This window comes from Cryptomeria japonica, chromosome 9 (genome assembly GCF_030272615.1).
Source record: "Cryptomeria japonica chromosome 9, Sugi_1.0, whole genome shotgun sequence".
Classification (NCBI taxonomy): domain Eukaryota; kingdom Viridiplantae; phylum Streptophyta; class Pinopsida; order Cupressales; family Cupressaceae; genus Cryptomeria; species Cryptomeria japonica.
In genome coordinates this window covers 328185150-328206701 of record NC_081413.1, presented here as the reverse complement: position 1 = coordinate 328206701, position 21552 = coordinate 328185150, and the positions used below count along the sequence as shown (strand labels likewise).

The 21552-nt window shown below is 35.6% G+C and overlaps 1 protein-coding gene across 2 annotated transcripts in view; it reads right to left on the bottom strand.

The window, feature by feature from the left end:
• The window catches only part of LOC131029739 (cleavage stimulation factor subunit 50), a 190871-nt gene that overhangs the window by 63018 nt on the left and 106301 nt on the right, over positions 1 to 21552 (bottom strand). For both annotated transcript variants that reach the window (XM_057960378.2, XM_057960379.2), the window contains exons 7-11: positions 18960 to 19030; positions 18772 to 18823; positions 18571 to 18628; positions 448 to 548; positions 126 to 280 (exon numbers count right to left, since the gene is read on the bottom strand). In XM_057960378.2, coding sequence (XP_057816361.1) covers positions 126 to 280; positions 448 to 548; positions 18571 to 18628; positions 18772 to 18823; positions 18960 to 19030 — 437 coding nt within the window. The remainder of the gene's footprint in view (positions 1 to 125; positions 281 to 447; positions 549 to 18570; positions 18629 to 18771; positions 18824 to 18959; positions 19031 to 21552) is intronic.

The following is a 21552-nucleotide window of genomic DNA, read 5'->3' as shown; positions in this document are numbered from 1 at the left end:
CCATAGGGGGCAGGGTATGTACATCTTATCGGCTTCGGCCTATTACCGATCAAAAAAAAAAAGTAATCACAAAACCTCAGCTAGGTGACCACTGTTACTTTGATCACCAAAAATGTAGGATTTACCTCTGGTCATTTGTAAAACTTGCACTCGTAGCTTCTGCAGAACCATGTGCTCCAACAATAGCTCGCACACATTCAGCTGTCACACCATCCCATATTCGTACTCCCCCATCTTTTGAGGCAGTCACATACATCCCACCATTTGATGAATACCGAACCTGCATATATAGCAAGAATGACTAAATCAAATATAGTTCTTAGGGTTCACCAGTCAATTAAGAGGACAATATCTCATGTAATTTTCCTAAAGCTATGGCAAATTAGAGAAACCATATCAGTGAAAAGAGGATAATTAAATTAAATTTTGGTGATAAATATGTCATACCTGATTTATAGCCCCTCCACAATCTTTCTCCTGCAACGTTGATGATAAGTAACATTCAAAAGTATGGACATCATATAAATGTACCACATGGTGATTTGTGCCTGCAGGAATACATTTTTCTTAATGGTAATATGATAAGCTTATAATTCCCTACTCAGAAAAAACTTCTTCACACTCTAGTACACACTTATGGCTCCTTTGAGGATATGAAGTCCTACTAAATGATTTGTACAAACCATGCTAGTATAGATCTTTGTTCCCCATTTGTATAAATACATCTTCCATTATTTTTAACATGTAATTTGTGCAAACCATGCTAGGATTTAAAACTTGTATCATGCACCCTTCAATAAATATACTTTAAATTGATCAAATACACAAGTACATCAATCAGGTGAGTATAAAAGAGAATTTTAGCTTAAGGAAAAAAGCTTTTTAAATGCATACATTAAAAATATTGTCAAGTGCATACAAAACTCGTTGATTATGAAATCTACGGAATCAAAACAAATATTGAAACTAAAAGTGGAAGTCTACGGCTCAAAGGATCCTACATCACTCATCCCAACATCCATGGTTATACAAGTCCTAAATGGGTGTTTGAGATAGGTCCTTGATGATCACGCAGCCATGATACCTATTTATGTACCAATAAAATCAGCATCCAAAGGGTTTGCTCGTGCTATATCCTACTCTGCCACAATACTACTTGTCTCTAGATATGCTTGATCAAACCATGCATGGTCTTCCTCATTGAAAAAGGCATCCTCAACCTCAATGATCCAATTTGATTATGGATCAACCTCTAAATTAATGGGAGATAAGTCCATGTCCAAGATTCTTTTGTGATAGAGCCAAAGGTTTGCAGTGTGCACCAACATATAGCACTTTTTGGAGTGAATATGCTCAAGCATACTCCAATTGCACTCGCATCCTAAAGCATTGCATGGTTAGATCATGACACGAATGACAATCCTGTAAATATTTGGCAACCTAGCACCAAACATTTCCCACCATGCATCTAAAATGGAAAAAAAATATAATCCAATTGTCCAACTTTGCATTTCAATATTAAGATAATTAAAAGGGGGGAAAAATTATTTTAAAATTCAATTATGCCCTTTATAAACTTACTTGGCTGCAATATCATCTGAGTTCTCATGCATATGTCTTGTACAAAGAGGTCCCATTGTGCAAGTCTATAGATCTCAATCTTGGATATTATCTAAACTCTAAGCTAAAGATCGGGTACCATCCATTCTATGACTTTATTGAGCCTACTTAGTCATTTGACTTGAAATCTGGACAAAATTGGAATGCTAGATTTACGAAATTCGCAATTGCATCTAAGGGCTTGTCAAGCTAATGGTGCCATCATCAATCAATGATGTCCCATATGGGACAATACTTATCCTCGACCTCAACATAAATGGATCTAATGGCCTCCTTGGCTTTATCCATGCCCTCATATACATGCCCATTGCGTTCTCCCCATCAACAACTTAAGGCTCTATGAACTGCAATTAATATTAAACATTGATACAAATAAATGTGAACAAAAATATAATGGCAATATCACATATGAACTAACCACTACAATCTCCTTTGTTCAAAGCTACAAGCTATGCTCATCAAAAATCCTAAGTTACCAGTTCGGGTTCGGATTCAGGTACGGATTCGGCAAAAAAAAATCTTGGGTACGGGTACGGGTACAGGTTCGGGTTCGTCCGTATATATATATATGTTCAAACATCAAAATTATAAAATATAATTATATAATTTATAAACTATCAATACCATTATTGATTATTACAATGATACAATCCATACAAAAATGAAATATACAATGTGACTGCTGCATTGATATATTACAGCAGTTATAAACATATCAGATATTATAGAGAATAATATAATACAACATCATTCAACCACGAAAAAAGGATCCTAAGTTAGAGCACGATAGAGATGAATAAGAATAGAATTAGGACAAAAGGATGAACAGAATAAGGACATAAATAAAAGTAGAGCTGCAGCAGTCTAGAACAACTTGGTGCGATAGAACAAGAGAATATATGAGCAGCCTTATGTAGAGGATAAGAACAGAATTCAGACGTGAAGCATATTGGAAAAGATCAAAGAGACATGGGTTTACATGTTAAAAAAAAAAATTTAAAAAGTGTTTTTTTAATTGGTTTTTGTGTTTTTATGACCTGTGGACCCCGTTTTTGGAAACCCATGGGCCTGGGTTCTCCTGGGCCCGCCCGGGTTCTCCCTGGGTTCCACCCGGGTCCTACCCAGGTGGATGGGTTCTCTGTGGGTCCTTCATGACAGGACCCACAGAGAACCCATCCACCTGGGCAAGACCCGAGTGGAACCTAGGGAGGACCAAGACTGGGCAAGAACTAGGACCCGAACCCAGCCTAAAATGCCAAGAACCGGTATTTTAGCAAAAATCCAATCAACTACGTCAACTCCTACATTGATCTTAGCATATGATAATGTATGCCACTCCTTAGTAACAAAAATGTGCTTCAAAGTAGCTTTTGACTAAAGAAAAAATTGCAACATGATAAAGTTTGATGGAAAGTGGGTTATTCCAAGATGAGCCAATTCCTCCTTGTCTGTATTTTTTATCATTAGATTGAGGACCCAAGCATGGTTGTATATGTATTTGTAGATTTTTTACCATGCTCCACACATGTTGTGATCCACAAAATTTTACCAAGATGCTTTAATATGAGGTCAAGATAATGAGCAACACAAGGAGTCCAAAATAAAGATGGATGTGTATCCATGAAAAGTCTACCTACAACAACACTATTTGTGTAATGTAATGTCCCCATTTTCCAGCGAAAAATAATTAATTAATTCGATAATTAATTTTAAGTTGTCAAACAAAAAAAATATATTAAAAGACAACTTTAATTAATTATTTATAAAGTGGCAAAGTGCTAAAATATTTAATATTTTACTTAAGTCACTTTTTGGAGCAATAAGGATAAAATATTTTATAAAGTGACTTATTTGACTACTTTATTAAAAGAGGGCAAATATTATTATTTTATTATTTTCCAAGTTGCCCTATTCTGGTGTCGCCCTAATTTCTCATTGAGTTTCTATATATTGGGGCTTTAGCTTTCTTTTTATATATGGAAGATTATGAAATTGGTTTCTAGAGAAAACCTTTGGGGTTTTTGAGGATTGTTTGTTTAAACCTTCCGGAGGACAGAAACCCTTCTGAAGAAGATCGGCTACGGTGGTGAAAGATCCACTATGGTTGATGCAATGGGATTCGCTTAGGGTCTCAACTTGTGCACTGAAAAATTTGCAAGGTTTAGAATTGAAGAAGTTTGGTATTTGTTCCAGTTTTACCAGGTTTGAAAGCTTTATATTTGTTAAGGTTTTTGATGCTAAGTGTGCGCGCTTGAGTGAAGAACATTTAATTTTTCTATCATAAGCCGTCATGGACATATTACTAGACGTAATAAGCCCAAGAGGAATTCGCATTTTTAAAATCTTACGGAAGTAGGGGAGATCATTGCATCAAAGATTACAAGGCATATTCCAAGGGTCACGGTTTTCCAAGGCTACCTAAAGAGGTTCGAGGCAAGTGCTGATTAGTGAACAACGAAAATTTTTAAATCATATGTATCCCTCTTCAAAGTTTGAGAATGGGAAAAAATACAAAGCTTGAAGCAGGACGTGGTAGTAATTGAGAAATAAGGGCCAGCAAAATGACAAAAATTGCGGTGGTAACCACACCCAAGACAAGGGAGGTGCTTATTTTCAAGGGTAATATAATATTGAAGTCAGTAAATATTCTAATGGAATCGCAGATGCTTGAATGAAGACTACAACTTTGAGAAATGGTCCACAAACCAGCACAGCAACCTTGGAGGAATGTTTGTTTGGAAGCAATGTAAAAATTAAAGAAATAAGGTGACGTGGACAAGGAATATATATTGCAGGTTTAAGAGTAAAAGAGAAGATTTCATTCCAGAATTTTTGTTTGCTTTTTTGGGCAAGCCCACTTCTTCAGCTGACGTGGACTTGGTTTAATTTCCAGATTTGATCAATAGATGCAAGCAGTCCAAAGGAATCGGTGGATTGAAAGGGTTTTATATTTGTGTTTTTAGCTCTTTCCACTATCTCCCATCTACCAGCTGTCTTGGACTTGTTCAAAGGAAAGAAAAGTTAAAGGTCCTATGCCTGCAGCCAGCTGTGAAGGATCAGCAAAGATTTGTTTGTGTTTTTTGGGTCTTCTTCTCCATTATCTCTTTTAAGTGCCACATCATCTTTTGCAAATTAAAAAGCAGTATTCTTTGGGATAAGGGACAGCAGATCAGCATAGGAGGTCAGGTTGTTGTTATGTATATCTTTGTTGCTGATCAGAATAAATTACCATTTTTTTATTTAAATGCTTTAAGTGAAATTTCTGTTTGGAGTTTTATGAGTACTATAATTTCAACACAGCAGCGTATATGTAATTTAGACTCAGGGCTGATTACTCTTATGTATTTCAGTAGCCTAAGATAATATTCCAATAAGTTTATAACTCTGAACTATAGCAGAAAATTAGTCTTATTGCAAATTGTCTTTATATTTAATTAAATGAATGTTCATTTAATTTGCCTAATACTAAAACCTGCAATAAGATTGATCCGACATTGCAAACAAATGTTGAGAACATCATACAGTACATGCAAACAAACTGTTTGAAAAAATTACTCAAAGAGATTAAGTGCAAAAATTAGTTGCAATCCGAGGTAGGCCATTACATGTAATGCCCCTCCCTGATCCATCCTTTGTGATTGGATGTGTTGGATTTTTATGGGTGTTTGTGCTCTTGATATCCCTTGCGTCCTGTCTCATTCTTTATATTGATATTCTCTTTGACATTGGTAGGATCATTATGATTACTTTGATGATGTTGATTTTATGTTCTGGAGTAATTGTTGAAATGAGGTTTATGTGTGATAGCCCTTCCATAGACATTTAATCTGTTCGGATGGACTCCTTTGGTTTATGTGTGGTTTTGAACTTTTGATGATGCTATATTCTATGATGGTTTACTTTTATGAGGCTCTGTTTTTATTAGATATAAGCCATGTTAATGTTCATGTTATAATGGGTTATGATTGCGTTTCTTTATGAATAAGTTATGTCATGTTAATGTTCATGTTATAATGGGTTACGATTACGTTTCTTTATGAATAAGTTATATTAGGTCATGCATATTATTTTATGGTTACTAACCCATGTACTAACGGATTTCGCTAGATTATGTGATGTGATTGATTATGATAGTTGAAGTGTATTGAGATATTGATTCATGTATTATGTGTATGTTCCTAATTGTGGTGCGAGGGGATGATATCTTATCACTTTCTTAGGAGAGAAATATGATGTCACGATTCCTCTTCACCGATATGGGTGTACCTATTGTGTATATCATACTTGTATATGTGTTCATTTGTGATGCAAGGTTGCCGGTACCGGGCATCAACTCCTGATCTCACGACTGAGCGTGCCCTATTGACTTCCAAGGGCAGCAGTGGGAGATAGCATGTAATGTCCCTACTTTGAAATATAATCTAATAATAAATAATAAAAAAAATTAAATACAAAAGAATAAATATAAAAATTAAAATACAAAAGAATAAATATAAAAATTAAAATCAAAATATAAAAGAATATAATTAAATATAATTAAAATTTGATTAAAGCTAATGAAAGGTCAAAAAGCATGAATTGATAAGATGTGACTCCCTCAAACGTAAGATATAAAAGGGAGAAGAGAAACTCATTTGAGGGGGGAAGAATTTGGAAATAAGAAGTGCAAATCTGATTTAAATAATAAGTGCAGATCTGATTATGAGAGGTTGTGTCCCTTTCAAAGGGCAGAAATAATGAAGAGTTGCACTCTTTCAAAGGGTGCTAATGGTGAAAGGGTGTGTCTCTTGCTAAATGGCATACATGATGAAGAGGTGTGACCTCTCCCTCACATTGAGAGATATAAAGGAAAGGAATTAAAAACATCTAGTAAGATCACCATGGATCAGATCAGATCAGAACTGTTATTAAGTTACAGGCAGTAACATCCTTGTTCTTGGTGGTATGCATGGGGATGTGTTTAATAAGTATGCTTAATATATGAAGCCCAATAATATTCTTATGCAGAATTAATAGTAATACTAATATGTGTAATTTTATACCCCAGGTTTGTTAATCAGATTTATATCCTTTGATTATGCCCTAGATTGTAATCAGATTTGTAGCATTTTAATAAGTCATCATTCAGTAAAAATCAGAAATGAAGTAAGTAAACAGGAGACAAACACACATACCCTGGGAAAACCTCCAAGGAGGAAAAACCCAGCATTAAAGACCCACAGGTCAGATTATATATTCTCCTCTAAGATCACAAGTACAATACTTAGCTTCTTTGTCAGATCTGATCCTTTTGTATGGCAGATCTGCACTTCTAAGTTCTTCAAGTCTGTACCAAAACAGCCTATGTCCTCTTGAACAATTTCGCACTCCTCCTTGAGAATTCGCACCTTATCAGGCAGAGCTAATTCGCTTTACTTGGAATTGGAAAAATGAATATATTTGACTTGCAAAGTGTCTTTCATTTATATGCACCTTTAACTTTTATTTGCAAGTCGGCCTCCTTTAAATTTTGGCGCCGATATATATTATTGTGGCGTGCGTATTTAGGATAGCGCGAAGAATAGGGCTAGGTATTGACTTGGGGTCACATTACCCTTTAGGATAGGGCCCAGACCTAAAAGGGTTCGGATGTTGCCTTAAGGCAATCCGAACCCACATATAGCCCTAGTTACAAACAACACTCCCTCTTAACTAGGGAAGAGGAGAATACATAATCTGAACCTTTAGAGTTCCATCTAGCACACAAGCATAGAATGGATCTAGCACACAGGCATAGAATTACATCTTCCACCTAGCACACAAGCATAGGATGGTTCTAGCACACAAGCATAGAAAGTGTAAAACACCAGTGGGTCTTTACATAATTACAATTATTCATATAGCACACAAGCATAGATTGGATATAATTCATTCTTGCACACAAGCAAAGAATGATTCAAAGTGTTGCAGATAGAGTCACTGAGATTGAAGCTCCCTCTCAATCAGGGTTCCGTTTTCCACAATACCAAGTCTGTCTCTGAAGTATTCGAACTTCACTCAGGATAAGGGTTCGGTAAGGATATCTGCAACCTATTCATCTATGCTAATATACTTTAGCTGAATGGTGCCTCTTTGCACCTCTTTGCACCATATCCCATAGTATCCATCTTGTAATGCCGGTGGAGGATGACTTCAAACTTTAACATGCACACTTGCAAGTCATGAATACATACATAATTTATTCATGCATGTCATGGATTCTTTCCATGTCATCGATCACGCATATCCATCATTCATTGTCTTTACCTCAGTCTTCTCTCAAAGAAGAATGTAACATCATAATCTTCCATCTTGCACACAAGCAAGAAATGGAATAGACATAATCAGAATATTGTAGTCTTCCATCTTGCACACAAGCATAGAATGGAACTACATAACATAGTCTTCCAGCTCGCACACAAGCATAGACTGGATCCACCTTATATTGCTTGCAGAGGGTGGAGGGGATCTTTTCTACCATTTTACATTGCCCACAGAGGATGGTTGATACAACACAATGTATCACAGAGGTTGAGACTCCCTCTCAACCAAGGCGGTGTTCTCCACAGCTCCAAGTCTATCTCAAGCTTCAAGAGACTTGGTGAGGACATCTGCAACATAGGATTGTCCTGCCATAAAACACTGAATTGTCAGGCATCAATATACAACCCTGATAATAAATCAAAATAGCACAACAAGAATTTTGAAAAATCACACTGCTTCTCTTGATGCAACACTTGCAACAATGTATTTATCTACAGTAATACTTAATGCCACTGAGGACTGTCCCTGTAGGTCCAAGAGATCGCAGTGGGTGAATGCTTGAAGAGTTTTCCTTGTCCGTAACACTTCTTGACCAATCTGAACTTAAGCAGCTTCAGCCCATAATCAACTGTGCCTCGCAAGTATCTTATGACGTGCTTGGCTACAACACGATAAACATGTTTGGACAAGCTCATGAGCTGACTGAGAGCATTCACTGCAAGGCATATGTCTAGTCTAGTGTTAACTAGATACATCAGTGATCCAATCGACTGCCTGTACTCTGATGGATCTGCAAAATCAGAGTTAGCTGCAGAAACACTTAACTTCTTTAAGTTAGATTCCATAGGAGTAGACATGGGTTTACAATCCATCATTCTACATCTTTTCAAAATAACAATAGTATACTTTCCTTGACTTAGAAAAATTTCGTTAGACCTTTGCCATACTTCCTGACCTAGAAAATAATGCATTAAACCTAAGTCCTTCATTTCAAATTCTGAAGCTAGTTCTTTCTTACATCTAATGATAAGTTCATCTTTACCAGTAAGAAATGAATCATCCACATATCGAACTATAATTAGCATTTCATCATTGGATGACTTAAAGTAGATGTTAGAGTCAGCATCATTTTACAAAATTCTAAACTTAACAAGTATTCTTTCATACCAAGCACGAGAGTCCTGTTTGAGGCCATACAGGGCTTTCTTCAATTTGCAAACCTGAATCTCATAACCCCTTAAGATATACCAAAATAGCTGGAACTCCTTCTCAGCAACAGTTGTGTCCAATCACAGCTTCCAAGGTACTTGAACTTCCTTTGAGTGTATGCCCATCCCAATAATTTCCCTTGAAGATTTAGTAAGCCCTGTTTCAGAAGCATTCCAAGCCATTGAAACATCCAATCAATTTCCTATACTCCGGGATAGGAAATCATACTCTATGATGAAATTGAAAAAGGAACAAAATGCTTGACTCAAGAAAAGAATTACATGCTAATACTCATAATAAAAGGTAATCAACCAACATAGGTTAGAGTATACCAACTCAAAAGGAGATGCTCCTCCTTAACTTCTGCACAATCAATCTTTTATGTTAATCTCAAGGATCCCGTCCATCTATCTTTCAATAAGGTGGACCCATAGCACAATTGTTGAGATAAGATGGGGATAAATTCCATCAAGAGATTACACAGCAAGATTGCCAATAAATGTTATCGATAGGAAAGTCCTAAGAAATCAACAATACATTCTAACTTCTACTATGTAGGAAGGAGCATCATCATAACCAATTAACTGAAAGCAATCTGTCATGCAGTTATTTTAACAGATAACTGACACATAATAAAACTACATTTGCCACAACATTTAATGACATGAGCTCAAATGCAATAAGTATGTTAACTCAGGATAACACAGGCACAAACTTGCTTGTAGACCTACAAGGATAAACACCTGTCACAGGGAACCTCAAAACATGATTGGCCCAACAAGGGTTAAATCAAGGAGAATACCATTTTCCTTTCACACAACCCAACAAGGGTTTTACAAAACTAAGTAAACACAAAAGCAAATGAAACCCTATGTAAACAAATTGACAAAGTTATTCAACAAGAATACTTAATCTTCAATTATCATAAAGTCTCTCATCACAAAGTTAATAAAGAATTAAGGAAAATACACTTGTTGATGTTTAGATAACAATGACACTGGGACCGAAAGCTTCCCCAAAAGAAACTATCTTTGGAGTCTATCTTCAAAAGCCATAATTCACAATCTCCTCTTGATGTGCCTTAGCACAGTCAACTAGGGTTTGAAGATTGGTGGGTATAAAACTGATTTTGTTAGCAATACAAAATAGCAGTTGCATGACTAGTAGCAAATAAATCTACCATACCATCTGAGGTGGAGAACCCACTGAGGTATCCTATCACCATTTTCCCTAATCATGCCATCCTTGTCCTATGCCTCATGATTTACACATCAATTCATTATGATGAAGAGTAGGAGGGCTGTCACAGTAGGGTGCCCTGGAAGTCCATCCTTCATAGGCCCAAAGGCAGCACCCTCCGTACCCCTTTGGCCTCATGGGACTCCCCGGTCTTATACCATGAGGTGGCATGCCTAGAAGGTGAACCCATCACCGTTTTCCTCTAACTATCACTTCTCTTCCTCTATCATAAAATTAATACTCAGAATACCAACAGTAATATCTCATAATTCAGATTTATTTTAGCAGGTATGAACATAATATACTGTTTAACAAGGATATCCAGAACGACAGTATTCAATTAAAATATACATAATACAATATAATGAATATGCAGAAATATACAGATACCCTTATGCAGAAATGGTCATCAATTAGATGTATGTGTACAGGAAACGATATCACTGGAGTTCAACCCAATTCTGCTGAGAGAGATGTAGAAATCTGAATCTTATTATGTCTCCTTGGGCACTGGAATGGTGTCTTATATCCTACCTCAAATGATGAGAGGTTGTTCTTCTTCTCAAGAGTTCATGTCATTTGTGAGAAGACACCTCTTTTTTTTTTTGTTTATCACTCGAATCTCCACAATGAATTAAAGAATGACTCCTTGATGAGGACCCGATGATGCCCGCTAACTTCACCCCTATCATTATCTTAATAAAAGACGAACAACAACCTGAAGGTAAGAGCTTACTGAAATCTGAGGGTTAGAATAACCTTGGCTCTGATACCACACAATTTTATACCCTGGGTTTGTTAATCAGATTTATATCCTTTGATTATGCCCTACATTGTAATCAGATTTGTAGCATTTTAATAAGTCATCATTCAATAAAAATCAGAAATGAAGTAAGTAAACAGGAGACAAACACAAATACCCTGGGAAAACCTCCAAGGAGGAAAAACCCAGCATTAAAGACCCACAGGTCAGATTATATATTCTCCTCTAAGATCACAAGTACAATACTTAGCTTCTTCGTCAGATCTGATCCTTTTGTATGGCAGATCTGCACTTCTAAGTTCTTCAAGTCTGTACCAAAACAGCCTATGTCCTCTTGAACAATTTCGCACTCCTCTTTGAGAATTTGCACCTTATCAGGCAAAGCTAATTCGCTTTACTTGGAATTGGAAAAATGAATATATTTGACTTGCAAAGTGTCTTTCATTTATATGCACCTTTTAACTCTTATTTGCAAGTCGGCCTCCTTTAAATTTTGGCGCCAATATATATTATTGTGGCGTGTGTATTTAGGATAGCGTGAAGAATAGGGCTAGGCATAGACTTGGGGTCACGTTACCCTTTAGGATAGGGCCCAGACCTAAAAGGGTTCGAATGTTGCCTTAAGGCAATCTGAACCCTATATAGCCCTAGTTACAAACAACAATATGGACTACAATATGTATGACAGTCATACTTAATTTCATATATATATTCATAATACATAAGAAATATATATACTTAAAGTCTAAATCATGTTATTACTTTCCGTATTTAGGAAGATGGGATTGAGATGTTCCAAAGAGGGGCAGCCTAAATCCAAGCAATAGGTTAAGTCCCAAGATAGGGTGGGGATCAGCGACCCGTAAGCCTTGAGGGTATAGACCCAAGATAGGTAAGGGCTTGGATCTGTAAACTTTGAGAGAACTTATTGTATTTGGTCTCTAAACGCTTTGGTAGCATATCTAAACCCTTCTCCCTTAAAACTGAAGTAGTAGCAAGGTTTCATATCTATATTAAGAACTATGAATAATGAAATTAATCAGCTAACGAGGAAAATAAACAAGCACTTCTTAATAACTTATTGAAGAAAATCTATTAATTTTAGTATATTTAAAAAGATCAGGTAAGGGACATTACATAGCACACAGGTCCTAGGTGTCCTCCTCATTGTTGCTCTGATGTGGGAGCAAGGATAGCACCTTTAACCTCTGCATGCATTTGATCTTGTCAGCTAGGTCTTCCAGTGTGCAGTGTGAGTTGAGTCGGTTGAGTGTGAACCCTGGTTTTTGTGTCATGGTTATGTTATAATGTTTTAATTATATATGGTAATTAAATAAAAGGCTAAATTAAATATATAGAATGAAGGATGTAAAATATTTATATTTAAAAGTATAAAACGAATAAATCGAATAAATATGAGTATATATGTAAATAACAATTATTAAATATGTATTCAATTTATAGATAATTTAATCCATAATGGTGATTAATTAATTAAACATATTAAATAAATTCAATGGTTTAAATAATCAAAAGATTAATGTTAAAGCGATTAAGTTAATATTTTAATTGATTACTCTTACGTGAATGGATGGCAGATTGGTTGTGACGGTTGGGGAAAGTTTATAGCTTCCGAATTTATTTTGAGTAACGGATGGTTTTTGGAGGACATTGGAAGGGAGGATAGTGCAGAGGAGATTTGGACTGGATTGATAGATTGCAAAACTTGTTTCAGGCTTTGGTTATTTTGCGTTTTCCAGGTTGGTTAGATTTTCTCCTAAGCATTTTGGTTTGAATACAGTTTCTTTGTGATTGCATAGAGTACAGGAATAAAGTTAAGCCTATGAACATGCTTCGTTGGAATTATTTGATGCATTTATGCCAATATGATTATTGTTTCTAATTAGTTCTCATTTTTACATAATGCATCTTCTGGATAAACGCAATAGCAATAATATTTAAACTATATCAGATTACTACCAGCATAGGCACCATTTTATATCTGGCAATGAAGGCTTCTAATCTGTATTTAATATTAATGACCACAACCCTATTTATGTATATATATTTACGCATTCATTTATCCATTTACTGCTGGAAAACTTCTGTCCGTTCCCATTTTAATGCTGGATTTTGCTATTCATTTTTATCTTTGTCTCGTTGCCTTTGTCCTTGGTCTAATCGCTTCACTCTAGAGGGCGATGGCGTGAGGGGAGGGGGGGGGGGGGTGTGCTCCACTTAAGTGTGGGCCTTCCCACATATGGTGGGGGTTCTCCACCTTGGCTTGGGCCTTCCCACGCAAGGTGGGGGCTCTCCCACCTACGTGGGGGAGACCACGTAATAGTGGCCTCGTCCCACGCAGCGTGGGGAGTCTTCCCACCTATGTGGGGGTGGGGAAGCCTCCACGTTAAGGTGCTAGGCAGCCACGGCCCACGCCAGAATGTTGGCAGTGCCGCTCAGCCAGCTAACCTCCCTTCTTCCCTGGCAATGAAGTATTTCGCCCAACCAATAAGATATTGTGCCTTGGCTAATATTTTTGTCATGTTATAATGTTAGATACTTAGGATAAATTTTAGGGTTTTGTGGCCAAGAATATTAATCATATTGTAGTGTTTTGAGTTGCAAAATATTTAATTTTAAATCATTGTTTATGGATTCGGGAATTAGATATATTAAGGTTTTTGGCCCAATAGATAAATATACTTATATTGCATTGTCCTTGGCTGCTCATTATTCTTTATGCCATATAGTCTTGGAGGTTGATTTAGATTTTAGGAATCACCTTGTGCAATTATTTTTATATGATAAGTTTTGGATGCATTGCTATTAGGGTTTCCTGTTCTGTAGTGATATAAAATATTTATTCCTATTTCTTGGTTGTTCAATATTTTATTTTGTCTAGAAGTTGAAATAGATTTAGGTTTATCCTATCCAATAATCATATAAGCTTAATGCCTTGTAACGTGAATTAGCTATTAAAAGATTGAAAGAATTATTTCTTCTTCTGGAGATTGATTTTAGGTTAGGGCTTTCTTATTTATTTTGTTGATCTGAATAGTAAATTTAAAACTAAATGATTCAATTATATTTTGAATACACTATGTTGTAAATATTATCCAGAATGTTATTCGGTTTATTTGGATGGAAAGTAAATGAAAACAATTGAATTATTTATGTATGTATTGTTTTTGCAAAATTGATGCAACTTAATTAGATACAATGCATGTTAGGGTTGGAATTACCATCCTAGTTGACCCTATTATGTTAATGGTAAAGTTATTAACCTTGCTTACTTTAGATGAGAATAATATTATTAGTTTTAAGTTAATTAACATTGAATAATTGAATTAAATATATTTTAATAGTTTTAATTGAAATCTTATATAGGGATATGATAGGAAAGGGATTAAGATTATTATAATTGTTCCTTATCATTGATATTTAAACCATATCCTTAAGTCATTAATGTTAATATAAGTGTTATTGAAATTATGTCTTTATTATTGTTAATTATAAACAAACCCTTGATTAATAAAGTTAATATAATGATTAATATTATTTATGTGGTTATTGATGTAGATATATTTAGGCATGTCATACCTTATAGTCTTATGGCATTATTCGATTAAGTTTGATCTATAGATTGTCTTAGGGTTTTGGTTTTGATCAAGCTATAGTATCCTCAGAGGCTCATAGGGGTGGTTGGTAAACCTTATGTCTTTACCCCTATTTGGATGTTATTTTTGAGTATGATTGGATATCGGAGGTAAGGCATTATTATCTCTTTGTGATGGTTCAAAGTTATGGTGCTGAAGTTTTACTGGGAGGATGGTGTTATCCTTGTTGATTAGATTTGTTATGTCTAGTTTTTTGCCCTAGGAATGGGTTAACCAGTGGGAAGGTTGCATTGGAGTCTTAGGAAGGAGTGGCTCTCCATGGGGGTTGGGATCCTAAGTAATTGCCAGGACAACCCATTGGGAGAGTTGTTTTAACAAGTGATAACCTTAATTAATGAACATAGGGGTTTGGGTAGTATTACACATTAATCAAAATAATGGAAATGCCCCACTCATGGCCTTGAGTGCTTGGTTAGGCTCGGGATGAGATTGGGAAGGCCTGGAATGGCAAGATCAATTGCCTTGTCCTCACGAAAGGTATGTTGGTTCCACATGATTCTTGTATGGGGGTCGGGGGTCGAGAGAGGTTACCAGGATAACCCAAGATGGGTTCCGGGGTCTATGGAGACCTACCAGGACAACCCATGCAAAGCTATGTGATGACACTCCTTCCCTATTGCATCCTAGCACCTTATCCGGAGTATTGTGGTAACGAGCCTCTGATGATAGACCTTGATGTTAGTACTGGACTTTCCTTGGGGTGGCTGGATCTTGCTAACCTTCGTATGTCTGTTAGGACTTGGTGTCTATCTCCCTAGCACGGTGGGGTGGACCTTCACATTCCACATGATCGAGTGGTCGTGGCCTACCTTTGGTAGTCAGTTTCCTTGCAGAGCGTGGTTGTTGTCTTCTCCAATTGATGCTTCTTGTTCGTGCTTCCAATGTTGATGTTGAAGATGTAATTATGATAATGTTTCATGTACTTTATACAATTGCACTGTACCACCCCGTTAAGGAGGAATCTCAAAGTAATTGGATAATGTTACTTTATGTTTAGTGGTTTTAGATTGTGCGGTTTTGGTACCGACAATCCATTATGTGCTTATGATTAATCTTTTATTTCAGTTGATGTTTAGCTTAACATGGTTTGGATATGTTATCATGTAATATGTATGAATACTTATGGTTATACTTTCATGGTTCATGCAATCTAAATTGTGGTATACTATTGAGGAACCTCTTGGAAATACGTGTAATGAACTATAATTGATTCTTGATATTATATGTTTCTATTAAAAAAAATTATTATTGCATTTATTTGTTAATGTATGTATGATTGTCTTGTACCTTGAGGTTCCTCGCGAGGGACATTACAATTTGTTGCATTATTTGTGGCTATGTGTATAACATTTTTCTCCCCCACCTTGGCCAACACTCCCTCAAAAACCTTAAAGAAGAATTCAACCTTTTTTGTGTCTCTTGAAGCATCAACAGATTTCAAGAAAATTATACCATCGGAGAATGAAACAATGAAATTTGAAATGCTAACATTAATCAATAAAGTAGAAATTAGACATCTTAATCAATAAATCAATGGTGGGTTTAAGGAAGTACAATCACTAAAGAAATTTAGCAATGTTTTATTTCTTCTATCTATCCAACCATCGGTCATGATGATGCAACCCTTCATTTTCCATATCTCACATTAGTCACTAATTATGTCATTCATATCAGCCACTCTTTGAGTCAAAATGGAGCCCTTTATCTTGTCATGAAGCCCAACCCACAAACAGTGATAATGCATCTACCATATTTTCTCAATAAGAGACCTAAAACAAATAAAATAAACAAAATAAGTGCTATAAAATTTATAGTTTAAAATTTAAACTTTTGCATATACAAACCCCTAAATTAAAATATACTTAAAACAAACACAATAATTAATTAACTGGCTATGTGAAATGAAATGGTACAATAAAACCAAAAGTCGCCTATTGCACTCCTTGCTACATCATGTTTGTTCTTATTTGAACTCATGCATTGACAATTGGGAACCTAGAGCAGTGCAAGGTATAACATATGAATCTAATTTCAATCAATGAACTCTAGGCCCAACGCTATCATTACCACTGCCACTCACAAAAATTTTGGAAATGGAGGAAATAAGAAGGAAGAGTCTCCAAGAATGGCTACCATCTCTTCTTTTGCCTCTTTTTAAGTTTTTTCTATTACTCAAAAGTCTCTAATTGACTTTTTACTTCATGTACAACTTCAAGAGGTGCTTTGGGCACACTTTAGCATCTTGACGTGTTTTTTGTGCAAGCTGATAGTCCAATCGGCTAAGGCCTCCCCCAAGCATTTTTGTTTTGCAATGTACATAAGTTATCTCCCCCATCTTTGGCCCAAGGGATATATTTCCAACAAGGGGTAGTTTTAACTAGGCTTGCAATCGGAACCATTTATAAATATAAAATGCTGTAAATTAAAAATAACTTAAAATCTATGATTTCTAGTCAAATTTACATAAAAATAAATTTAAAAAAAAAAAAGTAAAAACACAGACAGAAAATGGAAAAAAATTACAAAAGCAGCAAGGGTTTCTTCTTTGTTCCATCAATCTTATAAAAAAAATGTAGAAGACAAATGAATTTAAGAAGAAAAAGATTCAAACTACAAAATTACCTCTTCAAATTTGTTTAAGGTCAATGGTGAGTTGGTACAAATCAACAATGGACTCCCCTAAATGCTCTGTAGGATCTTTTAGATGCACCAAGGGCTACTGCAATATTAATGATGTACATATTTATGTACATTTATTTGTACAATAAATTACTTCAGAATTCATTTATTTATTTATTTTTAGTGATTTACAAAAATTTGAACAGAGATGCATGTGTTTATACATATTTATACACACGTATTTATAAATTACATGGAAAATATATTCTAAATAGCTTCATTTAAAACACACATATATGTTTATACTATAGTTGAGAAACTCAGAAAAGGCAATTACTCAGCAGAACCAAAAAATCTAAAAACTCATGACTCAGAAAACTTATGGAAAAACTCCGCAAATTTATTGAACAGTTAAAAATATATAAATTTTTAAAAATATTCTTCAAAAGCACACATATTACTGAATTTGTAGAATATATTCCTGATTCCCATCATATATAATTTTATAAATCAAAAGGTATACATAATTGAAGTTTTGGTGGCTGTCAACTAGGCAGCTTTATAAAAAGCTATATTTAAACTTGTAAGCATGATGATCCTCGATAATTTGATAGTAATTGGAAGTTTGCATAATTAAAGATTTTTTTTTTTGTTTGGCATTCAATCTAGTACTATGATTCTATGACACTAATTTTAGTCATTCCTTGACTTCTGGATTGGATGACACTTCAAAATTTTGAACCGTAAAATTTGTGGATTTTCCAGTCACACTCATATGCAAAGGCCGAGTAGATAAAAGGCAATGAAAACATTCATTTCAAATAGTAAATGAGATGTAGAAGTGCTAATTCAATATTTTATTTTTCTTTTCTGAGTCAACAGTGTCAATAAAAAGTGACAAAACAGGCAAAAATCCTAATAAAATTGATTCGTTAATCCCTGCTAATAAAGTGGATTTACAAGTCTATTTCTCACTTCATTTATGAATCTAAATACAGTTCCATAAAGCAATTTATATTGAGTGGTAACATTATTGCTTCCTTATTGGCAAGGCAGAGTAACATGTAGCCAAAAAAAAAAAATTTATTGGAAAGTCACTTTAACATTTTAAGGCTTTCTAATGTTTACTTATCTACAATCTACATCAATTTGAGGAGATACCTGCTAGGAGGAAATCTCCGGAAGGATGGAAAGCAACAGACCGGACATTGTGTGTATCCTGTAACGAGTCCAAGCATACACCCATAAAAAAAAAATCCAAACCAAAATTAATAAAAATAACTACAAGATAATACAAACAGGCTACAACCCTTAAATTGAAAAACCGTAGCATGCTATGAAAGTAAACTACATTGGCTAGACCTGAATAATCCTGCATGCTTTCCTTGCAGCTGTCTTCGCAAAGTCAAAGAACCTGCATTCAGATTGTTTGTAAAGAATTATATGGATCACAAAAGACTGCTAAGGCAGCAGCCATACTAGCACAACACTTTATGAGATGGAAAAATTGGAACATCAAGAATAAAAAGCATATATGGAAATGAATATACTTGATAGTATGATCCTTAGCTCCAGATATTAGTATAGCAGAGTGGGGATGAAAATCCAAGTCATTGATTGGCTGCACAAAATAAAGCAAATTTAATATTTGTTGTTTATGCAAAAGACAAATAAGATGGCATGATATACATTTCAGTTTCAAGTACATGAAAAACAGAGTTGCTAGTACAAAAAAAATACTACATTACCCCGAGTTTCTGGAAGGGATGGCAGGGGACAGGGGGATGGGTTTCCCGACAGTGATTTTTTTCCGCCAATTTTGGGGACAGCTAGGGGACGGCAAAGGGGGCGGCTATATGAAATATAGGGAAAATTTCAAATATATAGCGAAATTTTAAATGTTCATATGAAAACATGGATAAAGCATGCATATATACATTATATTCATATGAAAACATGGATATAGCATGCATACGAAAACATTATAGAACCTTAAGTTTTAACATCCAACATTTGTGTTCAAAATTCATTGTCAATACTCAATATGCATTCATAATTCAGAATTCATTGTCAAAATGCATGTGATATTAAAAAAAATAACATACAACATGCCCAAACCCTACACACCACCATATAGTTTCACTTTCAATTATGATATGAAAATACAAAAAAATAAGTGCACTGCTGCCCCTAATCTACATCTCCTATCACTGCATCAAAATCAGAGTCCTCTGAGTCTCTACCACTATCATGGTCCATGTCCACCTCATCCAATGGGATCCCAACCGATCCCCCTGGTGTCTCCTCCTCATCGACCTAGGCCACATCTTCAGGATCAACATCTCACCATAAAATTCAACCTCTTTTCCTTCTATCCTGCTGCTGCTCCTCTTTCAATGGCTTCTTGCTTCAAACCCCTCTTGCTACTCCACTTTTTTTCCTCTCATACAAATGATCAAATGAGTCAAAATCTTTTGGATAATGACTTTTAGAGCGACCTGGGTGGTAGGGGCCCAAAAAACAAATAAAAAATGCCTTTTTTTGCAACTTGAAAGGGGTTTTTTAAAGTCTCCCTGACACTAGGAACATCTGGTCATCCTCAAGATGTTTGGGGGTCATACTAGACATCACCCGCTGTCCCCAGGATGGCCAGACGCCCCCCGTGTCAAGGGATATCATTTTGGATTTCACGGAAAAAAAGCAGACATTAGGGAGACGTCCCTGAGACGGGACGGGGTTTTCAAGACCAGGGATGCGTCCCCAAGTTTCATAGAAAAAATACCATAAAGATAAAGACTTGTACAACTGCTATCACAACACAATTGTGATAAAGCCCTACTAGATTTTAAATTAAATTTGTAAAAGAGAGGTCAACCATCAACGTAACAGCCAAAATATTTTGCTTGTTATACTGCATGCATAAAATAGACATCTCTCATGTGCCCAACGACTTATTTATGTGGCTAATTGTACAAATCAAAGTTTTAAAACTCAGACTCGTCACAGACTCGGCAAACCAAAAAATTGGACTTGGACTCAGACTCGTGAAAGACTCGGCAAAAAAAAAACCGTAGTTTTACAAAACAAACATAAAGAAATTAATGCATTTAGAGAACATAAGAGCCATAATTAAAACATTACACATGTCATATGATCTCCAAACACTCAATATTTGAAATTTCATCATTCATACTCATCGTTTTAAACTTTAAAATGTATAATAGCAGCATAAGTTTATAAATGTTTACAAATTACATATAATGATAGGTCTAGATCTTGGGGGAGAGAGGAGAGTCTGAGATAGAGAGTGGTAGAGAGAGGGGATAGAGGAAGAGTGATAGGGAGATAGATAGGTCTAAAGTTCGGGGCAGATAAAGTGAGTGAGATAGAGAGGGCAAGAGAACGCTAATAGGAGCCACCTGATTACTAAAATTTGACTGTCTGAAAATTTAAAAGATCTTCTAAAACCTAGAATTTGCATTATAATTCCTAGAGATCTGAAACCACTCTCAAACATCCTACCAATATATACATGAAATATAACTTAAAGTATAAGTATTTCATGTATATATTCTGATGAAGAGAATGAGACTGACTTGAAAAAAAAAGATTTCGATAATTTTTTGACGTGTTTTCAGGGTTGCACGAGTCTAGTCAAAAGACTCGCGAGTCTCAGCGAAAGACTCGCACGAGTCAATTAGAAAGACCGCCAGGACTCGCCTCGCGAGTCTTTGGCGAGTCGACTCATGGCGCCACTGGACTCGCGAGTCTGTGGCGAGTCGACTCATGGCGCCACTGGACTCGCGAGTCTGTGGCGAGTCGACTCATGGCGCCACTGGACTCGCGAGTCTGTGGCGAGTCCACGAGTTTTTAAACTATGGTGTCCACGAGTTTTTAAACTATGGTACAAATATTCAACATATTATGACTGAACCATCAGAGACTATGTCAAGTCTAGATATATGATCTAGACCCTAAACAAAAAGGATAAAACCTGGAAGACAAACCCATCTGAAGAAAGCTTTGATTGTTAGATGTAATCTTTAAGATATTCTTCCACTTATTATGAATCTCTTTACTGAAATACTGTAAAAGAAAATATACAGTGATCATTATTGAGTTTGGTATTACAGATATGTCACT